This window comes from Podarcis gaigeae (genome assembly GCF_964106915.1).
Source record: "Podarcis gaigeae genome assembly, chromosome: 6".
Taxonomy (NCBI): domain Eukaryota; kingdom Metazoa; phylum Chordata; class Lepidosauria; order Squamata; family Lacertidae; genus Podarcis; species Podarcis gaigeae.
The window spans coordinates 91961713-91974329 of NC_139682.1; the positions used below are offsets into that span (position 1 = coordinate 91961713).

Consider the following 12617-nt stretch of genomic DNA (forward strand, 5'->3'; position numbering starts at 1 on the left):
AACAGTTATGGGCGAGTAACAATCCCCACAGATCTCTTGGATCAAGCACCAGTAGAAGTCCAACTCCCTGCACAAATCCGACAACGCACTGAACTCAGCCTCAGTGGAAGAAAGTGCAATAAGACTTTGCTTCCGAGACTTCCACCCAACCAGGGATTCCCCAAATTTTACCACCAGCCCAGACACAGACTTCCTGTCTCCAAGAGAAGCCTAATTGCTGTCACTCCAGCACGTAAGCCGTGCGTCACCTTCAGCTGACAACGTGAGGCAAACCTCTTTGGTATCCTGCAAATACCTCAACACTCTCTTGATGCCTTGCCAGGCATTCACACTGGGCTTTGTAGCCTCCCTGCTGAGCAGATTCACAGCAAACGCTATGTCTGGTCTGCTCCACTGAGAGAGATACAACAGACTCCCTAGCGCTGACTGAAACACCTCAGGGTTTTGGAACTCAGAACGCTCCCCAAGCTGACTGTCCTTCACGAAGTTGGTCTCCATGGGCGTTCTGACCCCTGCACAGTCAGACATCCAGAACTTCTCAAGCAACTGCTCAATCTTGCCTTTCTGACTGAGCAAGAAACTCCCGTTCTCAGACCTGTCTATCCTAACGCCTAGATAAACCTGAACGGGACCAAGGTTTTTGAGCTTAAACTTCTTACCAAGCTCTTTGGCAAAACCTTGCACCTGTCTACCTGTCTGTGCACAGCTCACAGCCTGCTTGCCCTCTGGCAGCTTCATGGTGGAGAACACACCTAAGGACCTCATTGAGTTCAACTCCTTTCCCATTGCTTCTTGCCACTTCCTGGCTTCTGCTTCAGGCAACTGTTGAACCTCCTCAAAACTCTCAGGTTCGCACTGCGCTAAACCAACCCACACGCTGGTGACCTCAAACCTCTCAGATGGTACCCCCTTTGTAGTGCGTGTGGAACGTCTGAGCACTGTCTCAGGTGCTCCCTCTGACCCACTGGGGCCAACAAGTGTGTCTTTGTTGTCAGAAGACTCCCCCTCTGACTTACTGCGTCTTCTGGCCTTCTGCACTTTACTAACGGGAGACGAAGGCTCACTCTTGGGCTCTCTTTTAACAACCTGTGGAGATGCCCCTCCCTGTTTTTGACCCTGGTCAGAGACCTGGTCCTCATCAACAGGTTCAGCTTCTAACTCTCCCTCCTCATCAGAATCAGACAGACACTCTGAGAGAACGTCAGGATTCGCATGGATCCTTGACCAACCACTCTGCTCACAGAACTCAGCACTTCTGCTGACTAGAATCCTGGACTGATCGCCTTCTGGATAGGCAAACCTCCACCCTTTTGTCCCAGGCTCGTACCCACAAAAGATCATTTTCCAGGACCTCGGGTCACCTTTCTTGCGTTGAGCCTTTGGCACAAGCACCCAGGCTTTGCAACCAAATGCGGAAGAAATGCACCTTGGGCTTCTTCCCGTGCAGCAGAAAATAGGGGGTGTCCCCTACAACAGAGCTATAGGACCTGCTCAAAGTGAAGCTGGCAGCTTTCCAAGCTTCGGCCCCAAAACTCTGAGGCAAACCAGAGTCAAACAGTAGAGCGTCAGCTGCCTCAGCTAGCATTCTGTTCCTGCGTTCCGCTACGCCATTCTCCTGAGGAGAAAAAGCAACCGTCAACCTATGACTTATTCCCTTCTGGTGGAAGAAACTCTGCAGAGCAGACCCGGTGAACTCTCTGCCTCGGTTGCTCTGAAAGCTCTGCACCTTGGTGGAAAACTGTAGTTCTACCGCCGCAACCCAGTCTTTGATCAGTTGCGTCGCCTCGCTTTTCTGTTTCAGCGAGAAAATCCAGCCGTTCCTAGAAAAATCATCTGTCAGCGTGAGCGCATACCTGGCCCCGCCCAGACTCAGCACTGGCATGGGACCACAAAGGTCTGTATGCACAAGCTCAAAAGGCCTTGTGGTTACCCTCTCCGATCTGGGATAACTGCACCTTTTTATCTTTGCTCTTTTGCATGCCTTACAATCCAAGAATTTATCACATGCTTTCATCTTACAACCTTCAGTGCATTCGGGCAACTTCTGGATATATTTCCAACAGCTATGCGACATTCTCCTGTGCCACAAGTGAGCACACGAGTCGTGTGTGGGAATGTTAGCACACTGCGCCTGTGCTGTCTCAGCGTCCCCCTTACCCTCCAGAGGTGTCTCCAGAACAAAGAGGTTGTTCTGACATGCAACATTGACCAGTTGTTTCCCACCCCTGGAAATAGAACAGACATCAACTAAGGGGTGCTCAACTTGCATATATTCTCAGACAGAGACCTAGGGACTGAAAATGCCACCCAAACTGACTTCCTCATGGATGGCCAGGCAGTATAATGAAGTTGGTCTCAGTTAGAATTAGATTTTTTAAATAAAAAAATCTCAAACATAGATGTGAACGAGGGAAACTGCAAGCAGATTTGTTTACTATGGATCGATTAACAGAGCCCAGAGGCCAGAAATCTGAATTAGGACTTGAAAGTGTGAATCAGGGTTGCACTCTTCCCATTGGGCATCTCTGATCTGGCACTTTTCTCCCAGCCTGATTCACTTCTTGTACTGGAGTTAGACTGGAGGGAAAATAAATTTGAATGACACAAGGTGGAAAAGAACAAAGACAAACATGGATCCATAATCTCATGTAGCCTAGCCCTTCATTTGGGCCCCATTTCTGCATGAGAAATATATAGCAGATTACCATTCCCCAGCCCCACACTTTTCCTTACTCAGGTTCATTGTAGCTGTTTTATGTCACCGTGAGTCTCATTGTAACAGCAAACTTCTTCAATTAATTCACTTGCCTGCAACAGAGTGGCCCGTCTCTTAGTCTAATGTATTTTAAAATTTTAGAGAGCCAGTGTGGTGTAGTGGTTAAGAGCGGTAGTCTCGAAATCTGGGGAACCGGGTTCGCGTCTCCGCTCCTCCACATGCAGCTGCTGGGTGACCTTGGGCCAGTCACACTTCTGTGAAGTCTCTCAGCCCCACTCACCTCACAGAGTGTTTGTTGTGGGGGAGGAAGGGAAAGGAGAATGTTAGCCGCTTTGAGACTCCTGAAGGGGAGTGAAAGGCGGGGTATCAAATCCAAACTCTTCTCTTCTTCTACAATAAAAATAAAATAAATGGTTGAATCCCAGAGTCCAGAGAGATTTTTCAAGTACTGTTGCTGTTAACATCATCATTATTAATCTGTTGCAGTAAATATACAACCCTACTTGAAGATGATGAAAACAGACTGAGGGTTTTCCCATCCATGTGACACTCTGAATCAAGATGCTTTTGTAGCGCATGCTATAGAAGGTGTTCTAAATCAGAGGCATGTCCCTTTGCTGCTGCCTTGTTAGGAAGCCGTCTGGGAGGCTGGAGGTCCTGCAGCTGATGAAAGTGATGGACACCATGCTGGAAAGGGCTGGAACAAATAATGAGGATGTTGGCGTAACAGGGGTTTCACAGGTAAATAATTCCTGCCAATCCTGATTCAATCGCATCCTCCTTGATATTGCCCACTTCTAGTTATACTGTACATCATTGCTGGTGAACCTCTAGTTTATGGGCCTTGTTAGGCCTGCCAGACCTCAGAGGCTGTCCCCCAGCCATTTGAGGCAAGCGATGCTCAACTCCCCTAGACATGACGTCATATATGAGAGTTCAAGCTGCAGCTCTGGCTAAAGGAAGGGGAATTGGCAGCGCACTCTTAAGTATGCTACCGATTCTTCCTTTGCATCAAAGTCATCATCGCTTTTTGAACTTGGCACTCTTTTTCATTGCCTTGCCATGACAACGGGAAAAGGTGCCACATTCAAAAAGAACTGACTTTTTGATGCAAAGAAAGAAGCAGGAGTTCACTCTCAGGACACTCCCAATTCTTCCTTTGCATCCCTGGCTTAGATTTAAGTTGCACCTGCAAGGGAGCATTTTTCTACTGCAGCCATGGCTTAAATTAAAGCCAGGCTATGAAGGAAGAATCTGGTGCACTCTTGATGCTTTGCTTTCAAGCAGAATCAGTTGAAAGAATCAGCCATGCACCCCACAAAGTGGTTGACACTGGGAATAGGTTTAGGGTTCCCAATCTGGCTGCACATGCTTACTAGGAACAGTTGACTGGCAGGTTGAAAATCAGCAAGTTGAAAATCAGAGTCGAGCACTCTATTCCTGAACATTTTGTGCCAGTTGTTCTGTCAAAAACAGAGGTTCATGTGGATTCCGAGAAGGCAAAGAATAAAGATTTGGTCCTTCATAACATAATTTATTTAAAGGCAGGGTAGTGCAAAAGCAGGCAGCTGATGTCCCTTCAGTCACTGGGAACGTAATAGCAAGAAATGGGGGCTCCAAGAGCAAGCCGTGGCACATACCATGGCCCTGGTCATTGCGGGCGCTCCAGAGACTTGTGTCGCTTACATTATTCACACTTTCGTTTGATTACCTTTTGTATGTGATGAGGCCTTCACTGAAGTCCCCAAGACGCAGGGGGACTGCATATGATACATAATGTCATTCTTCTCCTGCATACATTGAACTTACATGCAGCTCGCCAGGATGGTTGACTAACGCCTTTTTCTATTAGCAATTCTCTAAGGTGTCCAGCGGGTGGCGCTGTGGTCTAAACCACAGAGCCTAGGGCTTGACGATCGGAAGGTTGGCGGTTCAAATCCCCACAACAGGGTGAGCTCCCGTTGCTCGGTTCCAGCTCCTGCCAACCTAGCAGTTCGAAAGCACGTCAAAGTGCAAGTAGATAAATAGGTACCACTCCGGTGGGAAGGTAAACAGTGTTTCTTTGTGCTGCTCTGGTTTCGCCAGAAGTGGCTTAGTCATGCTAGACACATGACCCGGAAAAACTGTGGACAAACGTCGGCTCCCTCGGCTAGTAAAGTGAGATGAGCGCCGCAACCCCAGAGTCGTTCACGATTGGACTTAACTGTCAGGGGTCCTTTACCCTTTACCTTTAGCTTTTTAATGTGTCAAGAAATAGTAGCCACTAATGCATTGGGTGCTCAGGTCCTATCCATTCTCTCCAGTAACTGATATCTTAACACTGTTGCTCATCTTGCTCTTCCTGGTTTAAAGCTTTCTGTGTCACTGAAGCAGTCTTGTGTTTCACTGGCCTTATCCTGGATTCATGTACTATGACACAATATTGCTGTGGAGTTTGTACATAGTTCTTTCCTGACTTACCAGGTGCTTTGTTGCCATTAAGAGGCTTGTTGTTGTGTGGTCAAACTGAAAGAATAAGTGGGAGTAATCTTAGATTATCTGATGGAGAGAATTAATATACTGGAGTACAACATGCAATCTAGTATTTAGGGCAAAGGCGGACATAGCATGTTAAGAATGGCAGGGGAGGCTTGTTAGCACTTTCACGGCTTTGTAAATTCTTTAATAATATAGTATTTAAGATAAGGGACAAACATATATGCAAGCAAACACATTTGTGATTTAAAAATATTATCCACCTGATAAATGAAGAACATGACTGAAGCATTTAACTGACTGGCATTCATTTGTTAATTTAAATAATGTATATGCCTCCTTTCAATAAAAATACTTTCAAGGTTGCCTAGAAATAAAAGCAATAAAACCCCCCCAATGATGACAATAAAGACAGTATGAAACAGCTCGTGCTTAGCGCTACAAAAATCACGATTTCTTTCTTGCCTCTTTCCCAAGATGCACAATGTCTTGGAGGTGCTTAAGGTGGAACAGAACATCTACAACCTAGTGTTTCATGAAATCATCCGGCAAGTCAGTGTGGACTGCGAAAGAACGGGGGTTTGTTTTAGTGCCTCAGCCCCACCTGTTCCACCTGGTTCTATAGGGAACCAGGCAGAGGGCCTTCTTGGTAGTGGCACCCACCCTCTGGAACGCCCTCCCATCAGATGTCAATGAGATAAACAACTACCTGACATTTCAAAGAGATCTGAAGGCACCCCTGTTTAGGGAAGTTATTAATGTGTGACATTTTAATGTATTTTTAATCTTTATTGGAAGGCGCCCAGAGTGGCTGAGGAGACCCAGTCAGATGGGAGGGGTACAAATAAATTATTATTATTATTATTATTATTATTATTATTATTATTATTATTATATTAAAAGGGACACAGGTAGCGCTGTGGGTTAAATCACAGAGTCTAGGACTTGCCAATCAGAAGGTCAGCGGTTCGAATCCCCGCGATGGGGTGAGCTCCTGTCAACCTAGCAGTTCGAAAGCACATCAAAGTGCAAGTAGATAAATAGGTACCGCTCCAGTGGGAAGGTAAATGGCGTTTCCGTGCGCTGCTCTGGTTTGCCAGAAATGGCTTAGTCATGCTGGCCACATGACCCAGAAGCTGTACGCCGGCTCCCTCGGCCAATAAAGCGAGATGAGCGCCGCAACCCCAGAGTCGGCCACGACTGAACCTAATGTTCAGGGGTACCTTTAGCTTTACCTATGATGATGATGATGATGATGATGATGATGATGGTGTTGCCTAGGAGATGTTTTGACTCTCGCAGTTGAGATGAACTGGGTATCCTTAGGCAAGCTCAGCCCTCCCTTGCAAGATTAGACACAATAATATTGACCTATCTAGTTGCTGTAAGGATTGCCATAAGTTGATGTATGTGAAGCATTTCATACACTCTGAAAACACTCTATAAATACTAAAATTCATCTGGGTTATTAAGCAAGCCTCCTGGGGACTCTCCCAGAAATCTAGGCAATGAAGCCAAAACCAGGATTGCAGGCAGCAGACAGACACCATTCCATCTCTCTAGATATAGATATAGCAGAGAGGGAAGAAGGTAACGTTGTTCTTGGCATGTCTTCAGGTCTAATTTGCCAGAATAATGCTCATCAGAAAAACTTGCTTAGAAAATGAAAGATTTTGTGTCCTCGATGAAATGATAATTATTACTAATAATTATACTGAGCATATAATGATGTCAATAAGAATGGCACTGAGCACTTCAGACAGAGTACTCAATGCATACATTCTCTCAGTAATCCTGATCAATGCTGTTAGTTAGGATTAGTATTATCATTCTCATATTTCAGAAGGCAGAATGGGGACGGAGGCTGAGATAACGGGTTGACATTTTTCAAGGCTTCCTAGAGAATTCACAGAGATAAGATTTGAAACAAGTAATTCCTGGCTTTCAAATAGTAGTCCCCCCGCCCTTGCCTACAGTTAGTTGCCTCACTTTTCTCATGTGTAAACTTCAAATGTAAATGGTCCTCATGACAGAAGGAACGTGACGAAACTGGCTTTCTCATATTAAAGTGGCATTGCTGTGCCATAACCTATTGCTGTGGGTACAGTGACATCATGTATTTCCTCGGCTGTTGCAAGGAGATGGTAGCGACGATAACACGCCAGAAGATGGTAAATCTTCAACCAGATGCAGAACATGAATTGCAACAGTTAGAGAGGATTAAGGTAAGCGAGACCAAATGTGGACTCTTGCCTTTTGTGCATCACTCTCCAAATCCATCCTGCTGTTTTTGGTTTTGAAGTTGGTCATTGAATAAGTGAAACAGTTCCTCGATTGGGTCACTCTACTTGTTCTAAAGCCTTCACAATATTTCAAACCCTGAGATGGTCTTTGTTGCTGTTCCTGCTGCTGCCACATTGATTATGGTGATGGTGATGATGTGAATTTATCAGCTGCTGTTCAAAATTAAGCATTTTTTCCATGACGCTGCCTTATTTATTACCCTGGAATGCTTTCAAGCCTCAGCACAGTGCGCAAAGGCTCTCTGGAGCAAGGGAGATGACTTCAGCTGCTGGGTACTTCTCGGTGTGGGGCTTAAGGCTATCCTTCATTCGCAGCCTCTGGTGAGCTTTCTAGGTCAGATGGGGATGTCGGATGGCAGCCAGTCCAGCGATGAGAAGAGAGTTGCTGTGTGATATGGCTTTAGCCGCCATCATTTTTATTCTCCCAGAATACCCTTGGGCACGACATCAGAACCCCGGGGCATTCTGGGGTGATAAAGACGTCAGTGTCTCTCTCAGCAGCTTCAGCTTCTTTGCTGAGCACTGGACCAAAAAGGAAACATTAAGCAAACAGAAAAGAGAGGATCAGCCGCTTTGACGGGCCTTCTCGAGCTCATGGCCTCACTGTGCCAAGTGCTCCTTCTGGGCCAGGGTCCTTGCACGCATAGTTCTGCGGTCCCCATGTCTGCATGTAAGCAGTGGGAAACATTTTTCACATTCTCTTGTGGGCAGCTTTCCAGGGGCCACATGCCAGGGCTAGATGGGGCCGCAGGCAAAAGCGGGCAAGTGAGATTCTTGGTACATTGTGTACCTCTTGCCTACTTTTAAAGATGGCTTGCTCACAGTTGCCCACGGGCAACACAGTGCGTACTTTTTAAAGCCCAGCCAGTTTTCAGTTAAGTGGTTTCTCTTACGCATTGTGAAATTTGAACTCTGTTAACACTGCTGATCCGGGCTGTGGTGACCCTTGTTCAGGAAGTTCCAATATCCAGACTGGGCCGGTGCTGTTAAGGGGGTACCTAGTTGGAGAGGAGGAGAAAAAGTCTGCAGTTGAGCCCAGTAGTGTCACAGAAATCATGACGGCGCATGGAAGGTACCCCCAATATTTCATGTTCCTCCCTAGACAGGAGGAAGAAAAGGCTGAAAATTTGTGGTAGTGTCATTTATGGCAGCCATCAGCAAGGGAGGATAGGAGTCTCATGTTTCTGTGAGCCATTTTTGTGAAATAGATTGGAAAAGAGAAGTGCGGGCTCTTTGAAGGCATGCAGTAAGGTCTGGGCCGCTTCAGGCTGAGTGGGAAGGTAGGCTGAGGCTGGGTTGTTTGGAAAGTTTCAAGTTGGGTTGGGACAATCGTGTCTCTCTTTGGCCCATGTCGCTTTTGCGACATCACTAGGGATGTTGGAGGATTCCGATGGAAACGGAAACAGGTGCAAAAATTGTTGCTCTTCACATCTTCTTTCATTTTCAGGACCAGGTTCACTTCGTGTGAATGAAAGCAGCATTGACTGACACCACTGTTTGTTTTTTCCAAAGCTGTGAATGTTACGTAATAACATTACAGAAACTGGATTGCCTTCCTCGCGTGCAACCTCCTTTGAACCCAGTGGAATTTGCTTTTGTATAAACAAGCATCAGATTACCCTGTAAATCTCTGTGAGGCAATTGCAACTTCACTTCCGCAAGGCACCTCCTGTTTCTTAATGAAATAGTTCCCATAACCTGGAGTTTCTCCAAGCCTTTTAATCCCTGCCAGTCATGTCTTCTGCAGTGTGCAAACTTTTTTTGCGCAATATTGTGTGTTTATACAATCTGCTGCTACTACTGCATGCTGGGAATTGAAGTGTGCCCACATTGACATTAGAAGCCTATCAGAGCAGGCCTAATCCTGTCTTATCAGAAGTAAGTCCTATTGAGTTCAATGAGGCTTGCTCTCAGGCAAGGGGCTTCTAGATGGGATTATTTATTTATTGAATTTATATCCTGCCCTTCCTCCCAAAGGAGTTCAGGGCAGCAAATTCATAAGCCCTGTGATATGAGAAATAGCTGGTTCCAAACAAAAAGGAAGTTGGAATGAGTCTTAAGAGCACAGGCTAGACTCCTAACTATGTCTACTCAGAGGTAAGTCGCATTGAACTCTATTGTGTGAAAGCCAGCCTCATTTGGTGGAAAGGCAGGAAACAAATATAAGAAATAAATAGGTTCTGGTAATCAAATCGGTCTGATAGATGTGCAGTTCATGTCAGAATTCACAAAGACTGAATTCCTGGGTGGGATATTGGGATTTTGGAATGCTAGGGCTCTCTGGAGGAGATGTTGCATAGTGATAGCGGTAGGGGCAGGGCATTGGCCCAATGGGACTTCAGGTTTTAGCGGGCCTTTAATAGTCATCCCTCTTAATTTCCATTTATGACAACAGTACCACTGAGAATGTAAAAAAATAGTGTTTTTCATTGGTGGGTGTTACACAAACACAAGCAACCATTTCCATTCCACCTTAAAAGGGAGCAGGTTGTTGTGTCACAGCCTGTGTATTTCCTGTTCACAGGAAGTTTATGTTTTGTTATATAGCTGTTGTTTTTCTCTCTGCATCTGGACATCGAAGCAGGCAGTCATGTTTTCTTTGTTCTGACCAACGCTGAATAAAGTTGTAAATATGCTCTCCTGAGTGCATCTTTCGTTGTGCGAACTCTGCTGATAGAGCGTGCACGAGCCCTGGAATGTGGCAAGCTATTTCTGAGGCTCGTGTCGCTAATTGACTGATACTGCATTTCTACAAGAGATCGATGGATCGGACGCATGACGGCGTGGGGGCATGATGGCCTTTGTCTCCCAGCAATCTGCAATTAGGGCAAGGGTTTTCCAACCCAAAGGCTGTTATTCCCTGGGCAGCAAATACATGGACCTATCGATTATAGTACAGGCGTGAATGACAGGACACAGTATGCATTTGCAGGGAAGATAATGGCTGGGATTAATGGTGGACCTCTCAAAAATACTTGTCCCCCTGCAAAATCCAGCTCCACCTACTGTCCATTTGGGTTGGGAAGCTGAAATGGAGAGCCATATGCTAAGCAAAACATTGTACAACTTAAGATGTTTGGAAGCGATTCCTCTAAGCGTAATTCAGCATAAGCAACTCTGTTTGAGCAACTCTGTTTGAGCCCTCTGGCAGAGCACCACAGGGCAATTGTTTTTACAGTGGTACCTCGGGTTAAGAACTTAATTCGTTCTGGAGATCCGTTCTTAAGATGAAACTCTTCTTAACCTGAGGTACCACTTTAGCTAATGGGGCCTCCCGCCCCCACCGCACGATTTCTGTTCTCACCCTGAAGCAAAGTTCTTAGCCCGAGGTACTATTTCTGGGTTAGCGGAGTCTGTAACCTGAAGCGTCTGTAACCTGAGGTACCACTGCATTTCCCTTTTGGTGATTGGTTGCTTCTTTCGCTCTCTCTTTTTCCAGACAGAGTGCTTGGATTGGATTGAAACCTGCAACCTCCTCCTGTCTGGGATGAAGACCTCTCCCACCACTTTAATCAGCCAAGAAGACCTGGTTGGCCTGTTTGGGTTAGAGGTACTGGCAGAAATAACCTTTGGTGTGACTGGTGGTGGTGGCGCAGGGCTCTCTTCTGGCGCAGGGCGATATCTCAGAAGGAGAATTTCACTAGCAGCCTTTTTGCAGGTGCTTCAGCTGAAACGACAGCTGCCTCCTCGTCCGGAGCAGAGAGTGGAGAGCTCCTCCACCACTGAGGTACCTGTGGAGGAAGAGAAAAAAGACAAAGAAGCTGTGGATGTTCTAAAAGATCAGGAGGCAGCAGAACAGAAGCAAGTGTTAGAAGCAGAGGTGAGCATCTACATTAGGAAATGTGCAAAGCTGTCCCTCTTCTTTCAGGGCTTCTTTCTTTTTCGCGGGGGCTCATGGCCGTGTGTTTATTGCTATCTGGTGGAGGTTTTGACATCATGAAAAGGGAAGCCTGCAGTTTACAAACAGAAGAAATATATATCTATCCCTCATGACTATGGAGAAGAGATTGGAGACATATGGTGGATGCTACCTGGAAAAGCTCCTTCCAGTAGGCCACACAGAAGTTGTTAATGGTGTCAGGAGTGGCATCACTGCTGGGCCCCTGGGTTGGCAGTGTGGAGGAAGCAGATTGCATGGATGGGGCTGTCATATAGGCACTGTCTAATTAGATTATTTGCTTTACTGAAGCCAGATGTTAATAACTGTTGTGGTGATAAACCAGAAAAGTAGAGCTTTCAGTTGACAATTTTAGTCCAAGTGCTCGCATGACAATCTTGCAATACTAATGGTAGTAGACCAGTGTATCCCACCATTTTCTCCAAGGAGCTCAAGGTGGCATAGATGGTTCTCCCCCTCCTCATTTAATCCCCACAAAACCCCTATGAGACAGATTAGGCTGAGAGAGGCAGTGACTGGCTGAAAGTCACCCAGTGAGCTTCATGGCCGAGTGGGGATTTGAACTCTGGACTCCCTGTTGGGATACTGCCAGGGGGACGGGGGCATCAGGCAGACCCCCAGTCGTCTCCGGACGATCACCGGTCTCCCATGGAACAGCATCAGTCAATTAGCGACACGAGCCTCAAAGACATTCCAAGACCCGTGCACACCCTTTCAGCAAAGCCTCCACAACGGAAGATGCAGACAGGAGAGCATATTTACAGCTTTATTCAACATAGATCAGAACAAAGGAAAAACATGACTGCTTGCCGCCGTGTCCAGGAAAACAGCCGGAACAAAAGCTATATACAAAACGGAAGTTCCCAGCGAGAGCTGGAATGAAACACGCATGTGATACACAACAATCATGCCTGACCATTTAAGGTGGAACGGAACTATATCCTAACACTCCCAGGTCCTAGTCCAACTCTATGGTCACTACAACACACTGTTACAGCAGGAAACAGATCTGGCAAGTTCTTCTGCACTGACCCCATTGAAAAGAACGGCAGTGGTGCATGAACACCATTATGGGGTTTTTACAGGAGATATTGCGTGGCTATGTCCACCCCCTCCCACAGATGAGGTAAGTAAATAACGACACCGGACACAATGATTTAGGTTAATGGGCAAAAATGGCCACAACTTTATTGATTACAGGTAAGAGCGGTATTGGCTTTCAGGC

General features: G+C 46.2%; 1 protein-coding gene and 1 long non-coding RNA gene across 2 annotated transcripts; both read left to right on the top strand.

Moving 5' to 3' along the window:
* The first annotated feature begins 3202 nt into the window (after nucleotides 1-3202).
* LOC310847458 lies at nucleotides 3203-5770 on the top strand. Its single transcript, XR_014565817.1, has 3 exons — nucleotides 3203-3259; nucleotides 3349-3457; nucleotides 5669-5770. It is a non-coding gene; the product is annotated as an uncharacterized lncRNA (long non-coding RNA).
* A 1554-nt stretch (nucleotides 5771-7324) lies between these two features.
* LOC310846860 (uncharacterized protein) lies at nucleotides 7325-11449 on the top strand. Its single transcript, XM_083744045.1, has 3 exons — nucleotides 7325-7416; nucleotides 10934-11044; nucleotides 11153-11449. The coding sequence occupies exons 1-3, from the start codon at nucleotides 7333-7335 to the stop codon at nucleotides 11432-11434; spliced, it is 477 nt and encodes a 158-aa protein (XP_083600171.1). The 5' UTR covers nucleotides 7325-7332; the 3' UTR covers nucleotides 11435-11449.
* Nucleotides 11450-12617: the final 1168 nt, after the last annotated feature.